Consider the following 18330-nt stretch of genomic DNA (forward strand, 5'->3'; position numbering starts at 1 on the left):
TTTAGAAGGCTGAAAGGTTCTTTCTGGTGTACAGTCGTGGCCAAAAGTTTTGAGAATGACACAAAAATTAGTTTTCACAAAGTTTGCTGCTAAACTGCTTTTAGATCTTTGTTTCAGTTGTTTCTGTGATGTAGTGAAATATAATTACACGCACTTCATACGTTTCAAAGGCTTTTATCGACAATTACATTACATTTATGCAAAGAGTCAGTATTTGCAGTGTTGGCCCTTCTTTTTCAAGACCTCTGCAATTCGACTGGGCATGCTCTCAATCAACTTCTGGGCCAATTCCTGACTGATAGCAACCCATTCTTTCATAATCACTTCTTGGAGTTTGTCAGAATTAGTAGGTTTTTGTTTGTCCACCCGCCTCTTGAGGATTGACCACAAGTTCTCAATGGGATTAAGATCTGGGGAGTTTCCAGGCCATGGACCCAAAATGTCAATGTTTTGGTCCTCGAGCCACTTAGTTATCGCTTTTGCCTTATGGCACGGTGCTCCATCGTGCTGGAAAATGCATTGTTATTCACCAAACTGTTGTTGGATTGTTGGAAGAAGTTGCTGTTGGAGGGTGTTTTGGTACCATTCTTTATTCATGGCTGTGTTTTTGGACAAAATTGTGAGTGAGCCCACTCCCTTGGATGAGAAGCAACCGCACACATGAATGGTCTCTGGATGCTTTACTGTTGGCATGACACAGGACTGATAGTAGCGCTGATGCCCCAAACAATCGGAAAGAGGCTTCATCGGAGAATATGACTTTGCCCCAGTCCTCAGCAGTCCATTCACCATATTTTCTGCAGAAGATCAATCTGTCCCTGATGGTTTTTTTGGAGCGAAGTGGCTTCTTTGCTGCCCTTCTTGACATCAGGCCATCTTCCAAAAGTCTTCGCCTCACTGTGCGTGCAGATGCGCTCACACCTGCCTGCTGCCATTCCTGAGCAAGCTCTGCACTGGTGGCACTCCGATCCCGCAGCTGAATGCTCTTTAGGAGACGATCCTGCCGCTTGCTGGACTTTCTTGGACGCCCTGAAGCCTTCTTAAACAAGAATTAAACCTCTTTCCTTGAAGTTCTTGATGATCCTATAAATTGTTGATTGAGGTGCAATCTTAGTAGCCACAATATGCTTGCCTGTAAAGCCATTTTTATGCAACGCAATGATGGCTGCATGCGTTTCTTTGCAGGTCACCATGGTTAACAATGGAAGAACAATGATTTTAAGCATCACCCTCCTTTTAACAGGTCAAGTCTGCCATTTTAACCCAATCAGCCTGACATAATGATCTCCAGCCTTGTGCTTGTGAACATTCTCACCTGAGTTAACAAGACTATTACTGAAATGATCTCAGCAGGTCCTTTAATGACGGCAATGAAATGCAGTGGAAAGTTTTTTTGGGGATTAAGTTAATTTTCATGGCAAAGAAGGACTATGCAATTCGTCTGATCACTCTTCATAACATTCTGGAGTATATGCAAATTGCTATTATAAAAACTTGAGCAGCAACTTTTCCAATATTTATGTAATTCTCAAAACTTTTGGCCACGACTGTAGTATCTTGGGGGGTAGGGTTGTTGCAATCCCAAAATTTTTATTCGTTTTCGATACCATAAAAAAGTATTGCGATACTAGATACCATTCGATCCCACACGAAAAAAATTAAATACAAAAAAAAAAAAAAAGCTGCGTGCATTCCGCATTTTTATGGAACGTCCGGCCCATAATCGAACAGTCCTATCCTATTTTTTGGGGGGGACAAGTTGACAAAAAAAATGGGGAATCCAGCAGTTTTTATTTATATTTTTTTCTGTTACGGCATTCACTGCATAGGAGATTTTAAAAAAAAAATATTTTATTAGTTTGGACGTGGCAATATGTGTTATGTTTATTTATTGTGTATATATTTTTTATGTAAAATTGGGAAAAGGGGTGATTTATACTTAAGAAAAATTAATTTATTATTATTATTATTATTATTATTATTATTATTTTTTTTTTTAGGGTCTAGAACCGGGGAACTTTTCATCCCTTGTCCTATTCACGCTAATAGAGCTTTATTAGGGTGAATAGGACTTTGCACTCTCCCTGCTGCCTTGGGCTCTGTTCACACAGCAGTAGGTAGATTATCATGGCAGCCAGGGCTTCAGTAGCATCCTGGTTGCCATGGTAACCGATCAGAGCCCCAGGATTACACTGCTGGGGCTCCGATCACAACTGCCACTGCACCACCAATGAGGAGGAGAGGAGGGGACCCTGTGGTGACTGCTTACCAATGATTTTAATACTGGAGGGGGTGGGGGCGCACTGCACCTCCAATGATTATACTCAGGTGAGGGGAGAGGGGCACTGCACCACCAATGATTAACATTATTATAATACTGAGGAGGAGGGGAGGGGCTGTGGCCACTGTGCCACCAATTAAACCATTAATACAAATGTAGGCTGCGGGTGCCGGCTGTATCACATACCCGGCACCTGGCCTCTATGACGGGGAGCGGCGATCCCGCAAATCCTGTCAATTAACCACTCGGGTGTGGCACCTGAGGAGTTAATTGGCAGGATCACCGCTCCCTGTCATAGAGACCGGGTGCCGGGCATGTGATATGGCCGGCACCCGCAGCCTACATGTGTATTAATGGTTTAATGAGATTAATTGGTGGCACAGTGACCACAGCCCCTCCCCTCCTCAGTACTGCTATCTTCTCATTGATGGTCAGCAGCAGCCACGTCACAGTGGAGAGGGAAGGAGGGACTCAAGTGTGACTGCCCCTAGGATATCACCAAAATACCACGGTAATTAAACAGTGATATCGCCGTTTCTTAATACTGCAGTGTATTACCAATACCGGTATATTGCCCAACTCTAGTCCCTCCTGACCATTGTGACCATGGGCCTGCTGTAAAGCAATTTTTTTTATGCTTTATAAGGCTGGGTTCACATCTGCACTGTGAACTCCAGCTGGTTGTTTCGTTAGAAGAACAGACTGCCAGAGTGCACCGTATCTGGCATAGCTGGATAACACCATGTACCGCCGGATCCCCATTCTCTGTAAAGGGATCCGGCGGTAATTGGGCCACTTTCAGGCTTATATGGCGACTTTCGGCTGGACAAAAAATGTTGCTTAGAGATTTATTTATTTTGTCCGGCTAAAAGCCGGCATGTACGCTAAATACAGTGGCTGGAGTTCACAATGCAAATGTGAACTCGGCCTAAATTATGTTAAGAATAGCTTAAAAACTTTTGGTGACGCATTTCCTTTATTTGTGTTTCATGTCTTCTTCTCTCAGCCTGACTGACAGCAGCAGATTATCGGGATGAAAGCGTTTCTTCCTGACAATCTGCTGCTCGCTGGTGGAGGAGACCACTGCATTTACATGCAGCGATCGCCTCCAGAGTATGGGGAGGAGCGATCACTAATGCCATCGCTCTTACTGACTTGTTGTTTGCCGATAGCAGATCATGTTTACACTGCACAACCTGCTGCCAGCAAACAAGGATTTTTGTGTGCGCACAAATGATTGGATTGCCCGATGAACAAGCATTTACACCGCCTGATAATCGCTAACGAGCCTTCCTCTCAATGTTTGCGTTAAGTTATCTTTAAGAATCTTGGCCGGTGTAAAGGGCCCTTTAAATTTCTGCAAGTTTATCCTATTGTTTTCCCAGTGATAAGTTTGGACATGCCTGCCCTAATGTCTGCTGCCACCGTCCCATATGTGAATGGCTAGGTTTAGAGAACTCGTCTCCACCAGACACTTTCCAGATAGAAGGAAATCATTGTATACTGATGTAACCTTTCAAGGTCAAATACTGTTATTCTTACAGCCTGGGAATTAGCATTTTGCAGTGGAATTCACAGTGAAAACAGAAACCACAGATTTTTTGAATTTTAAATATGTATCCGCAATATGTCTAGTCCTGCCTCCCCATCCACCCATGTCATATGGAAACCTCTTGACCTTTATTGTATTAAGCAGGTTTCTCACTAGCATTCAAATCTTCTGGCAGATGAACAACATAGTATCCAGCATAGCCGGAAAGGGCCGGAGCATCGCCAGGCCCTATTGACTATAATGGCTCTCAGTGGGGATCCGGCCTATATCTGACATGAGTGCCAGGATTCGGCTGGATATAAACTGGTGCTTGCAGTGGTTGTTGTCTGGCGAATCCCGGCACTAATGTCAGAAATAGACCGGGTCCCATTATAGTCAGTGGGCCCCGGTGGTGCAGGCAGTATACAATAAACTCCGGCACAGGTTCCAGCACTAGTGTTAAGTACATTTTACACAGCCATGTAATGACTTTACGGTTTATTCACTTTAACTTTGTTTAATTGGCTTTTTGGATGATTTCGATCATTATAAGTTGCAATCTTTCTTTCAGAACCCAGTCACTGGTCTGCTGCCTGCCAGCAATGAACAGAAGGATGCCTGGGTCCGAGACAACGTCTACAGCATTCTGGCTGTTTGGGGCTTGGGCATGGCCTACAGGAAAAATGCTGACCGCGATGAGGACAAAGCTAAGGCATACGAATTAGAGCAGGTACAGAAATTCATGTGCAAAACCATAAAACTGTGCATGTACTGAAGCATGAAACCCTGTATGTACAGATGTAGCCAGTGTTACTGTGACACAGCTGTGCCAGGACGGTCACTTTTTAACATAATTTTTTATTTTTATTAGTTTTCGATACCATAAAAAAGTATTGCGATACTAGATACCATTCGATCCCACACAAAAAAAATTAAATACAAAAAAAAAAGCTGCGTGCATTCCGCATTTTTATGGAACGTCCGGCCCATAATCGAACAGTCCTATCCTATCATAATCAAACAGTCCTATCCTATTTTTCTGTTGTCACGCTAGTCAAGATAGCGCTGGCTACATCTGTATTGGGCTTACTGAACAGGAAGACCCTGTATGTATTCGCAAGTAATTTTTAGAGTGCTTTTACATCTATTTATGTAATGTATATATTATTGTAAGCTCTTCCCCTCATAGACCATATGCGAGCAGGGTCCTCACTCCTATCGTTTTAATTTCTGACTTATATTTTTTGTACATTATTATGATTATTGTCATGTAGTTTTCCCTGTTAAAAAAGAAAAGAAAAGGATGCTCTGACAAGATGGACAGAGAATCCTCTTAACGTGGCATAATCAGTGCACATAGGTGCCAAGTAGTGATGGGCGATTTTGTCAGACAAAAATAATGACTTCATTTTTATGGGCAATTTTCGATTTAAATGTAGATAATTATTTAAAGGGCTTTTCCCATCTTGGCACTTAATGCTGGTTGGCCAACTGGGCTGACGCTCCACTATTTCGTAACTCCCATAGCTGTGAGGAGGGGTTGTCCACTTCTTTTATATTGATTACTCACTTGAATAGGGAGGAGCCGTCTCACTGACGTGAATGGGATGGCTTAGTTGGAATTACACCTGCTCACCGGTGCGGTTGTGACGGCGAGCAGGTAAAAAAGTAAGAGAAGGCTGTGCTTGTAGGAGAGCTGCTTTCTCTTCTGACAACGCCTTTAACTGTAAAACATACCAAGACTCATTGAATCATGTATGAATACATTTTAGGCAACTTCACAGCTTTATACTTTCAGTGTTTTCCGTCAGTAACTGTTGGTGGTGGTGCATGCTGTTTTTTCTGTATCTAATAGGGTGTGTAGTTACATACTATATGAACTCAGCTGGGTTAAGAATGCAAAGTCCAGAGAATCGCCTGCTCGCTAGCAGAGAAGACCGCTGCTATTACATGCAGCGATCTCCTCCACAGCATGGGCAGAAGCAGTCGTTATGCCATCGCTCGTCCCCATGCAGTGTTGTGGTTTACCGGCAGCAGATCGTGATTAGACAGCAAATTGTGATTTTTTTTTTAGCATGCTGAAAGGTGACTATTACCCGATAAACAAGCGTTTGCTTACTTATCTGGTAATTGGTGGCAGGATTACGCTGCCAGATAATCGCTAATGAGCCTTACTACAAACACTCGTTAGCAATCATCTAGCAGAAAATCTTCCAGTGTAATACAGCCTTAAGTCGTGTCATGTTATGCATGGCATGCTGATGCTCATTCCATGAATTAGGCCATAAAGAACTGCGATGTTGCTATATAGAGACAGTCTAGGTCTAATTTCTAAATGGCAAAATAGCAGTTCTTGATGGCTTATTTCATGGAATCGGCATACATCACATAATCAATACTTTAGATTTTTCATTTGTAACTTGGCTGGATGGCCAGTGACACCCAGGATGACTCCCCCCAGTACACTCATTACAAGGTCAGAAGAATCAAGGCCAGAATCTCCTGGAAGATGCTTTCAGCAGAACTATGCAGCAGGCCTGGGATAAGGACCTTATCGAGGGCCTGATGGAGAGGCCTGCTGGAAGTGTTCCTCCAACCTCCTCTGACTCTGCAGTACCTCAGACTCAGAGTTGTGATGCCTGAAGAAGCCCTCTGACAAGATGACTGTTGGATAGGTGCCAGAATATAGGTAGGCCACAGTGTTGCTGCTGGCCAGTTTTCAAGGAAAGAGGATTATCTTGGACTGTGCAGGTTAAGATGCAGATCTCTCCTATTGAATCCTCGCAGCTTTGCTGCCAGTGCCTTCGATGACTCTTCATCCTGGCACGGGCTAAGAGAAAAGAAAAATATCTGTGCAACCTGAGCTTGTGTACAGGTCTGTCCTTCCTTCTGTAGACACCATTTTATTTAATTACTTTATAGAAAAAAAACGTATTTTGTTATTTTGCAAAAAATATCGTCGCATAAAAAGGGAAAATGAAATTATCAGCCAGCTGTAGTGAAAGACCTCCAGAGTGGTCTTCTAAGGACTCAAAATTCCATAATATGACCTGTCAGAAAGAGAGTCATAATCAGACAAGGCGTCTAAGCTTAGATCCTTTGGTCCAGCTGTATTTTCAAATGGATTCAGAATAAGAACTGTAATGCATATTGTTTCCACGTGTCTTTGTTTTCCATGGCCTAGGAAATAAGTTCAAGCCCTTGTTCAAATTAATTGTTGTGGTTTTGGTACTTTAAAAAAAAAAATGGTGCCTACAGAGAGGGAAAGTATAAAGAACAAAAAAACTTCTTCATAAAACCTTTTCGTCACTGTTTGAACCTTGACTTATCCTTTTGGGACAGATCATTATTTGGCTGACATCACCTTTGTCTTGAAGGGTCATTATTTATCCTAAGTTACCATTCTAAGAACTGGCCATATATAACTGCATAGCATGTCATTAACTGTGCTATATATCCATCATTGAAAGGACAGTCTGTTGTGTCCATATGTTACCTCTTCCCCTCTGTCACCATCTGTTACTGAGGAGAAATAGTATAAATAACATGTAGGTATGACGCCAAGGCTGAACAAATCCTAGGGTGGTGACTTATTATGACAGGCATTTTATACGTTGGTCTTAATCTGTGCTGCACAATGCGCCAGAACCGAAATCTATACGCCCTGTGACTTTTCTATGCCAGCTGGTATAGAGCCATAAAAAATCTCCCAAAGAGTCTGTTTGCTCCTGATGTTATGTAACCAGCTTCTAAAGTCTTCCATCCATTTCTATGTCCACTGCGGAGTCATACAAGTCATTTTTGTAATTTTCTATTCTGAATAACCAGTTATATGGGTAACCTGCGTGAAATAGAAAAACTATCCTATTTATGCTGGCCAAAAATTGTGTAGCTGTGTGTGAAGTGAACTGAAAGAGTTAACATTGTGATTGGATAACCCCTTTAAAACATTTCAATGTCTCCAACTGCGCCCCCCCCATGTGCTGAGCCCCCCACATTTAATATACTTATGCCGCTCCTGGTCCCCGCACCGCCACTGCTGCTTCTCCCTGTACACGGATGAAAACATCCAGTGTCTGGGGGGAAAGCACCAAATGGCAGGCGGGGACAGAGACAAGCCTCCCTAGCATCGCGGGTGACGCTAGGGAGGCTCATCCCCATCTCCGCCTGCCATTGCCTGCTTCCCCCCTGACACCGAATGTTTTCATTCGTGTACAGGAAAAAGCAGCAGCAGCGGTGCGGGGACCAGGAGCGGCGCGGGGTAAGTATATTCAATGTGAGGGGCTCAGCACATGGGGCAGTTGGAGACATTGGATAACCCCTTTAAATACTACATACTACTAAACATTTAAATACTTTAAACATTCAAAGTATTTAAAGTATTCTTTTTCTTGTGCAGTGGTAATGTATAGGCAGCAAACAGTTAACTGGGGGCTGTTAGTGCAGTTGCCAGGTTAATTGTCTTGCCCAACCCCCTGGTTAGCAGTCTTTTGTTGAGCAGGCATAGAGGAAAGAGGAGTATGTGTGAGCTGCTGACAACTAGGACTAGTCCAGGGAACCTTCATCCCTGAGATTAAAAGCTGCAAGAGGGACATCTTGATTGAGAGTTTACCTCTGAGAGAAGAACAGACATTTGCAGATGGTTGAGAATCATGTGCTGGACTGAGACAGTAAGCTATATGCATGTTTATGACAATGGACTTTACTGCTCGCGGAAAGGGTTAACTGCCTCTGGCACCCACCACACATTTGAGACAGACTTGCCATCCAGATTTGAGACAGACTGGCCACAAGGACTGCACCCTGCAGACTGGGTATAGAAGAAAGGAAATTGAGAGTGATTGAATGCCTGTGTTTAATTTGGCAAGACTGCAAAGTGTATCAGAGACTCAGGGAAGACTACCACCATCATCGCCACCTCCTACATAAAACCTTTGCAGGAATCCTGCTGTGTTATATACATCATAACTATGCCTACTACTTGTGTTTTATACTACAACTTCCATCATCTGCTTAGTAAAAAGAGACTCTATTTATTATAACAAAGTGCGTTTGGTTATTGACTCCATAATCCATCCGCTGGGCCCTTGCCTGCCTTTTTAGACGGTCACTAAAATGCAGCTTGCAGCGTTCGGGTGTCCGCCTGAAGATGCAGAGCCAAACGGATCCGTCCTGATTACAATGTAAGTCAATGGGGACGGATCCGTTTTTCACTGACACAATATGGTGCAATTGAAAACGGATCTGTCCCCCATTGACTTTCAATGTAAGTTAAGACGGATCTGTTTTGACTTAGGCTTTTTTTTTTTTTTAATGAATAATGCAAACGGATACAAGCGTTTGCATTATCGGTGCGGATCCGTCTGTGCTGATACAAGACGGATCCGCACCAAACGCAAGTGTGTAAGTAGCTTTATTTGTACTTAATTTCCCACCTTCTACACTACCCTTATGTATATACAACTTGTTTTTTATTGCACTTGCCACTCTTTGCACTTCTGATTAGATGCAAACTGCATTTCGTTGCCCTGTATTTACACATGTGTAATGAGAATAAAGTGGAATCAAATCAAAGACAGCCCACAACTGTTAGTCGGTGTGCTGAGTCAAATCTTTGTGGGTGAAAACCTCAGTAGAGAAACTTATGTGTAAAAAGCAGCTTTACATTAGTACAGTTTTCAGTATGAAACAGTCGTTTAAAATAAGTGCATGGTAATTGCAGCAGGCATGTTTGGCACTGACCTCCAGCCATCTTATATATAGTAACTGATTTCTTTGGCCTTATCACAGTGAAAGCAAATACTCTCTGATGTAAGATATCTGAGTACTTTCCCCCTCCACTCCCTTCATGTGTCTATATTAGCTAGTTGTTCTGGGTATTAGCCTTTAGGGTGTGATTGTGTATCAGGAGAAAAAGCAGCACTCAGGGTGCCAGTGTATCGGTTCTTGATCCATGTAATATCACTGAAAATCTACAGTAGGACTTTACTCCTCCATGTCAACACGACATTTCTGTCTTTACACAGGACAGTTAACTTAAAATGGCCCTGGAAAAAACCTAAAAGTGGTCCAACAAAATGGACAGTAGATGGGGCGACATTGTGAAACAGCCTTAGACAGGTGTATTCAAATGCTGGTTTAAAACTGATGAAAATACAAACAAAAAAATTAAAGTTTCTGTACTTCTGTCATAGAATAATTTATGTTTCCATTCATTGTAAAATGAACATCCTAACCTGCAATACTGACATTGTGTTACGTTTCCTCTTCTAGAGTGTTGTGAAGCTGATGCGTGGTGTCCTACATTGTATGCTCAGACAGGTAACGGATTACACATTACTTATGCTAAATTATTCTGTTGCGGACCAGGTATAGCATAGCCATATGAGCAGTTATATTGAGGCCTTCACCACTTGGGTGTCACCAACACACATCTTCCTGTTTAGATGACACTTATGTCATGACTCCATAGATGCTGAATAGGCTGTTATTACTGCCATGTACATCAGGCCAACATCCATTTATAATCTACTAGGTGAAATAGTGTCTTAACTCCACGTATATGGCGGCCGCATCCATGGGAGAGTGAACACAGCTCTCAACAGTGGTGACCTAGAGAGAGATCATTGATCCAGGGATTTATTCTGATTGCCTGATTGGAGTCGGGAAGGAATTTTTATTCCCCTAAAGTGAGGAAAATTGGCTTCTACCTCAGTTTTTTTTTTGCCTTCCTCTGGATCAACTTGCAGGATGACAGGCCGAACTGGATGGACACATGTCTTTTTTCGGCCTTATGTACTATGTTACTATGTTACCACAAGACAAAAGCCATCCTTTAGCAAATAGAAATATAGGGGCAAATGTAATGTACTGCCTACAAGTAATACAGTGGAAACTTAGACAGTCTTAGGGTCCATTCACACGTCCACAAGTGTTTTGCGGTCCTCAAATTGCGGATCCGCAAAACACGGACACCGGCCATGTGGGTTCCACATTTTGCACACCACACATGGCCGGCCCTGTGATAGAAATGCCTATTATTGTCCATGGCTGCAGACAAAGAATAGGACATGCTCTATCTTTTTTGCGGGGCCACGGAACAGAACTACGGATTGAAATGAATGGGACCGCACCCGTTCTGCAAAATTGCAGAATGGATGCGGACTCATTCATGCGGGCGTGTGACTGGACCCTTTAAGGGGTTGTCTCATCATGGACAATGGGGGCATATCGCTAGTATATGCCCCCTTGTCTTATAGGTGCGGGTCCCACTGCTGGGATCCACACCTATATTGAGAATGGAGCCCCGCAAGGTGGTGGCTGGAGGACTCCGGTCCGGCCACCACCAAGCAGTCTCCCCATAGAAGTGAATGGGAGCATATCGTGACCCCGTAGAAAATAAATGGGAGGACGGCTACGCATGCACAGTGTGCCCTACTTCACTTCCGGGGCTCCGTTCTCAATATAGGTACAGGTCCCAGAGGTGGGACCCGCACCTATAAGACAATAGGGGCATATCCTAGTGATATGCCCCCATTGTCCATGATAAGACAACCCCTTTAAACTGCACAGACAGGGTTGCCAACCAGAATTTTTATTTTTTCTAAATAACTTATCCCAAATTCACGGACAGCCAACATTTTTTATGGACAAATTGGAAAGCCATAATAAATGATAAATATTAAAAGTAATATATGTCTATAGCTCATTATACTGATAACGCTTCAATACCAGCGTTTACTGTGAGCTGTAAAATGATGGTCATGACTCCCAAGATAATCTAGTAAAGTACCACCAACCTCAAAAAACACGTGAGTAAAAGTCACCTATTTTTACACACTGTCCAGGCTGATGCTGGATGATGAAGATAATATGATTACTAAATCCAGACTTGGGTGTGTGGCTACTGTGGGGGGAACTTATCATTCCCCCATGCCAGTTTTCTGGTGTAAAAAAAACATTGGGGTCATTTGTCAAACTGGTGTAAAGTAGTTCCACCTTTCATTTTCCTGGTGAGATCTGAAAAATGAAAGGTGAAAGCTAATTGGTTGCTATGGGCAACTAAGCCAGTTCTACTTTACACCAGTTTGATAAATCTCCCCCACTGTATTTGCAACCTTTTTAACACCACGTGTGCAAATCTTTTTCTGCAAGTGGCTTTTCTCCACCGCCCTTGCCACTTTCCCGATATTGGGAGGGGGCGGGGCCAGCAGCCCAGATGTATTTATATTATTTTATGGCAGAGACTGCATCTAAATTATGATGTCATGAACCTCGTTATAAAAAGGACATCACAGACCGGCGTAAAAATGCTGGTTTATGATAACCCCCCCCCCCCTGTCATTTTAATGCAGAATTTATTTTTTCGAGAATGTAATAAACTGCTGTGTTTTAGGTTGAAAAAGTGGAAAAATTCAAGCATACACAGAGTACAAACGACTGTCTTCATGCAAAGTACAATACGGCTACATGTAGCACTGTCGTAGGTGATGATCAGTGGGGACATCTGCAAGTTGATGCTACCTCACTGTTCCTACTGTGTCTGGCGGAGATGACCGCTTCAGGTAAATAAATAAAAAAAAAGCAACAACAAAACTTTCATTTAACATTTACTTGGTCACTTGGATCGGGAGAAAAAATAAATAAATGAATAGTCCAAGTGAAATTTACAATATAATCCCTTATTTCCAGCCCAAGAACTCTTGTTTTGAGATTGTCCAGGAAAGTTAGCAAGACTTCCTATTTGTTTTTTTGGGGGAGCCATCTATCAGTACCATTGTACATTTTGTAAAATTTAGCTATCGGTACTGTCAGTGAAATTCTTTGGGTGGCTAATCTGAGTAAAGTGGGCATATTTGCTGTTGATTGATGGGAGGCAAGTTTCAGATTAGCAAGCATTCCCGATGGCAAGACCTAAATGTAAGAGTAAGGCCACTTTTGGAAGCTGCAGTTGTGTGTTAACAAAAAAAATTGATTATTCTCATTCCAACACTCACAAGAAATGTTTACAAATTTATTAAAAGAAAAAACTAAAATTTTGCATGGACATAATTATTTAGATCCTTTGCTACAACACTTGACATTTAGCTATGGGGCTTCCTATTTCCTTTGATTGCCTTTGAGATGTTTCTACAGCATGATTGGAGTCCACCTGTGGTAAATTCGGGTGATTGGACATAATTTGGGAAGACAAATCCCTGTTTATCTAAGATCTCACAGCTGACACTTTATATCAGAGCAAAAACCAAGCCATGAGCGGGAAAGAACTGCCTGGTGAGCTGAGAGACAGAATAATGTGGAGTCATGGATCTATAGGACACCAAAAAAAAATTATGTACAGAGGCCTCCATAATTCTAAAACAGAAGAAGTTTGAAACAACCGGGACTCTTCCTAGAGCTGGACCCCCTACCAGCTAATCATAGAGGTGAAGGTCCTTGCTAAGAGAGATGACCAAGATAACCTAAGGTCACTTTGGTTGAGCTCCAAAGATCCTGTGTGCAGATGTGAGAAACTTCCCAAAGGTCAACCATTACTGCAGTGCTCCACTAATCTAGGCTTTATGGCAGAGTGGCCAGAATGATGCATTTCCTCAGTAAAAGACGCATTAAAGCCCACCTGGAGTTTGCAGAAAAGCACCTAAAGGACTCCCAGACTCTGAGAGACTCAGTTTTTAGCCCATGGGACAGGGAGACTGGTCAGAGTTGAAGAAAAGCTGAATGGAGCAAAGTACAGGAATATTCTTAATGAAATCCTGATCTATAGTAGTTTGAACCTCAGACTGAGCTGAACGTTTAGGGCTGTTTCACACGAGCAAGTCCATTGCGGGAATCGCGCTCTGTGTGCGAGTGTGATCCTCCGCTCTAGACTTGCAGAAGCGCAAGGCATTATCATGATTTATAATGCTATTTGCCTCTGCTTGACATTATTTTTACAGAATCATACTGACAGCTTTATGTCACTATGATTCTGTGGAAAGAAGGTCATGTGGAGACACACAGCATTATAAATCATGATTATGCCGTGCGCTCCTGCAAGTCCAGAGCGGAGGATCACACTGAGCATGATTCCCGCAATGGACTCGCTCGTGTGAAACAGCCCTTACTTTCCAACAACACAATTATGCTAAACACTTAGCCAAGACAACACAGGAGTGGCTTAGGGACAACTGTGTGAATGTCCATGAGTGGCCCAGCCAGAACTTTGACTTGAACCCAGTCAAGCATCTCTGGAGAGACCTGAACATGGCTGTCCACTGACTGTCCCCAGACAACCTGACAGAGTTTGAGAGGATTTGCAGAGAAGAATGGCAGAAACCCCCCTAATCCAGGTGTGCAAACCTTCTACCATCATACCCAAGAAGACAGGTGGCTATAATCTCTGTGAACTGTGCTTCAGCTAAGCAATGGCACACCCTGGTGTATAATATTGTGCAGGTCCGCCCACTGAGTTGGTCGCACATGGTCAGTTCCATCCTTCAACTGCCACCACCCTATCTATCATTTTTTACATCAGTGATGGTGTAAGAGAAGTATGTAAAATTAGGATACTAAGATGGATGGTTGTCTTGTCAGTGTTTAAAAATCCCTTAAAGCTCTAGGTAGGGCACACATGTTCAGTCAGTGAGAAGATGTATATTTGTGACCTGGTTGTGTATGTCAAATATTAACATGAACAATTATGTGCACTCTAGGACTTCGCATTGTGTTTACCCTGGATGAAGTGGCCTTTATACAGAATCTTGTGTTTTATATTGAAGCTGCTTATAAAGTTGCTGTAAGTGAAAAATTTAAAACTTTCATAACTTTAGGAATGTAATTACAAGATGTGTGTTTAGATAGCAATCACTACTGTATATGTTTTTCAACAGAAACTGTAAGAGATGTCCTTCCACCCAATATTACTGAGATCAACTGGGGTGTGTTATGCATTTTTTCCATTCTAGAGGAATATTTTTTATTTCTATTTTTAACCAGTTTAAGGCTGGGCCATTTACCCCCTTCCTAACCTGGTGCATTTAAAAAAAATATTGTATATGCATTTTGGAAAGCCAAAACCTTTTTTCTGTTTGGTTACATAAATAATTGTTATGCCTTTTTTCACTGATACATTTATTTTTTAATACCCATGAAAATGTAAAAAACAGGACATAAACACGGTTTTTCACATGTTCTCATGTTTTTGGTCAATAGCACAAATATGTAACTCAAATACTTTTTTAAATGATGTCCCATTTCCATTACAGCCATTTTGATAGAGGGAATGTATGGGTTATGTTCACTGGGTGATGGGCCTAGAAGTAGCACTGTGTCATGTGGTGACGGTTTTTATTATTATTTTTTTTTCTTTTACACTTTGTGCCCCCCAAAACATCATAGAAGACCTTTGGAGGCACTTAACGTTACATTTTTATTGCTATTTCTCCTGTAACTGGTGCTGCAATATTAGTCCCCAGTTACAGAGCGAATACGGGTCCCAGACGCTTTACAAGGCTCATTGCAGGGCTGATTTGGGTGTGCTAAGACCCAGCAGCTTGTGCAGACACCCCACCCTCAACATGTCCTTGCAGAGATAAGTGCCATCCACAAGGACATACAGACGTGGACAAAATTGTTGGTACCCTTTGGTCAATGAAAGAAAAAGTCACAATGGTCACAGAAATAACTTTAATCTGACAAAAGTAATAATAAATTAAAATTCTATAAATGTTAACCAATGAAAGTCAGACATTGTTTTTCAACCATGCTTCAACAGAATTATGTAAAAAAATAAACTCATGAAACAGGCATGGACAAAAATGATGGTACCCCTAACTTAATATTTTGTTGCGCAACCTTTTGAGGCAATCACTGCAATCAAACGCTTCCTGTAACTGTCAATGAGACATCTGCACCTCTCAGCAGGTATTTTGGCCCACTCCTCATGAGCAAACTGCTCCAGTTGTGTCCGGTTTGAAGGGTGCCTTTTCCAGACTGCATGTTTCAGCTCCTTCCAAAGATGCTCAATAGGATTGAGGTCAGGGCTCATAGAAGGCCACTTTAGAATAGTCCAATTTTTTCCTCTTAGCCATTCTTGGGTGTTTTTAGCGGTGTGTTTTGGGTCATTGTCCTGTTGCAAGACCCATGACCTGCGACTGAGACCAAGCTTTCTGACACTGGCTAGTACATTTCTCTCTAGAATTCCTTGATAGTCTTGAGATTTCATTGTACCCTGCACAGATTCAAGACACCCTGTGCCAGACGCAGCAAAGCAGCCCCAGAACATAACAGAGCCTCCTCCATGTTTCACAGTAGGGACAGTGTTCTTTTCTTGATATGCTTCATTTTTTCGTCTGTGAACATACAGCTGATGTGCCTTGGCAAAAACTTCGATTTTTGTCTCATCTGTCCACAGGACATTCTCCCAGAAGCTTTGTGGCTTGTCAACATGTAGTTTGGCATATTCCAGTCTTGCTTTTTTATGATTCGTTTTCAACAATGGTGTCCTCCTTGGTCGTCTCCCATGTAGTCCACTTTGGCTCAAACAACGACGGATGGTGCGATCTGACACTGATGTTCCTTGAGCATGAAGTTCACCTTGAATCTCTTTAGAAGTCTTTCTAGGCTCTTTTGTTACCATTCGGATTATCCGTCTCTTAGATTTGTCATCAATTTTCCTCCTGCGGCCACGTCCAGGGAGGTTGGCTACAGTCCCATGGATCTTAAACTTATGAATAATATGTGCAACTGTACTCACAGGAACATCTAGTTGCTTGGAGATGGTCTTATAGCCTTTACCTTTAACATGCTTGTCTATAATTTTCTTTCTGATCTCTTGAGACAGCTCTTTCCTTTGCTTCCTCTGGTCCATGTCGAGTGTGGTACACACCATATCACCAAACAACACAGTGATTACCTGGAGCCATATATATAGGCCCAATGGCTGATTACAAGGTTGTAGACACCTGTGATGCTAATTAGTGGACACACCTTGAATTAACATGTCCCTTTGGTCACATTATGTTCTGTGTTTTCTAGGGGTACCATCATTTTTGTCCATGCCTGTTTCATGAGTTTATTTTTTTACATAATTCTGTTGAAGCATGGTTGAAAAACAATGTCTGACTTTCATTGGTTAACATTTATAGAATTTTAATTTATTATTACTTTTGTCAGATTAAAGTTATTTCTGTGACCATTGTGACTTTTTCTTTCATTGACCAAAGGGTACCAACAATTTTGTCCACGTCTGTATATAGTCAACAGGCAGTCAGCAAGTTGTTGAAGAAATCAATCTTAAGGTTGTTTCATACATTTATGTTTCATATATTGTCAATTTCAGGATTATGGAATGTGGGAGCGAGGAGACAAAACTAATCAAGGAATCCCTGAACTTAATGCCAGCTCTGTGGGGATGGCCAAAGTAAGATGAATACTGTAGCTTATTGTCAAAGCAATGTGCTAAAAATGTGTCAGAATTGTTGGCTTATGTTTAGACTTCCTCATACAAAATGTTATACTAAGTGTAGTACAGTGATCCCTCAAGAAACAATGACCTCAGGATACAATATTTTCAACATACAATGGTCTTTTCTGACCCATCATAAGTTGAAACTAGACTCAACATACAATGCCTCGGACTCAGATCCTCCAATCAAGGCCACTTCTCAGGTAAAATAATTGTATTAGTTCCTAGTTAGCAGCTATTTCTGACTGTTCTATGTAAAGACTTGTTTTATCTGTCTTATCTGCTTATTTTTCATAAATCTTCATTTTCTCTGATCTTGGATGACATTTTGGGGCCTTGGAACCGTTTGCTCAAGTTACAATGGTTTCAACATACAATGGTTGTCCTGGAACCAAATAATATTGTAACTTGAGGGACCACTGTATCTGATTATGTAGCTATCTGTGATCACAAATAGTCCAGGTTCAGTCATTTACCGTTTACGACATATGACTTGGATAATGAAGGACCAAAATCATATGTTGAATGACTGTAGCTCTCGTGCAGAATAGTCGATAATGGAAGAATCAGTCACTGCTTTACAAGTAACAGTTATGCAGGAAGTTAGGACCCGCAAAATAACTGGGATGTTCAGCATGCAGATATAATAGAATGTGAGGACCCACTATAAAGAAATGAAGTTGTGGCCCTCATCAGGTCAGTTCTCACTGTATTCAATACAGGCAGTCATAGGAATTGTGGGTTGGAACCTGTTCAATAAGTTAACAGCCATTTTGCAGTCTGAGGAAGTGTAAAGTCATGTGAAACGCCCATCATCTTTGTGGCACACATTGCAGCCCACTTCCCATGAAGTAAGAATTCACTGGGTTACTTCCACAACCTAATTTCTGTTCGAGGGCCACTTTTGTAGTAGATTCCTATTGATCATCTCTTGGTGTTAGCCCAACTTACTATCACCCAGTGCTTAGTCAGTTCTTGCATCCTGTTATTTTAATGTGTTAGGGCTCTTTCACACCTGCGTTATAGTCTTCCGGCATAGAGTTCCGTCGTCGGGGCTCTATGCCGGAAGAATAC

At 42.0% G+C, this 18330-nt stretch overlaps 1 protein-coding gene across 1 annotated transcript in view; it reads left to right on the forward strand.

The window, feature by feature from the left end:
- PHKA2 (phosphorylase kinase regulatory subunit alpha 2) overlaps positions 1 to 18330 on the forward strand; it is a 101610-nt gene that overhangs the window by 21892 nt on the left and 61388 nt on the right. Inside the window, 5 exon segments of the mRNA XM_044283995.1 lie at positions 4384 to 4542; positions 10086 to 10133; positions 12208 to 12376; positions 14504 to 14586; positions 17131 to 17211. Coding sequence (XP_044139930.1) covers positions 4384 to 4542; positions 10086 to 10133; positions 12208 to 12376; positions 14504 to 14586; positions 17131 to 17211 — 540 coding nt within the window.

This window comes from Bufo gargarizans, chromosome 3 (assembly GCF_014858855.1).
Source record: "Bufo gargarizans isolate SCDJY-AF-19 chromosome 3, ASM1485885v1, whole genome shotgun sequence".
Classification (NCBI taxonomy): Eukaryota; Metazoa; Chordata; class Amphibia; order Anura; family Bufonidae; genus Bufo; species Bufo gargarizans.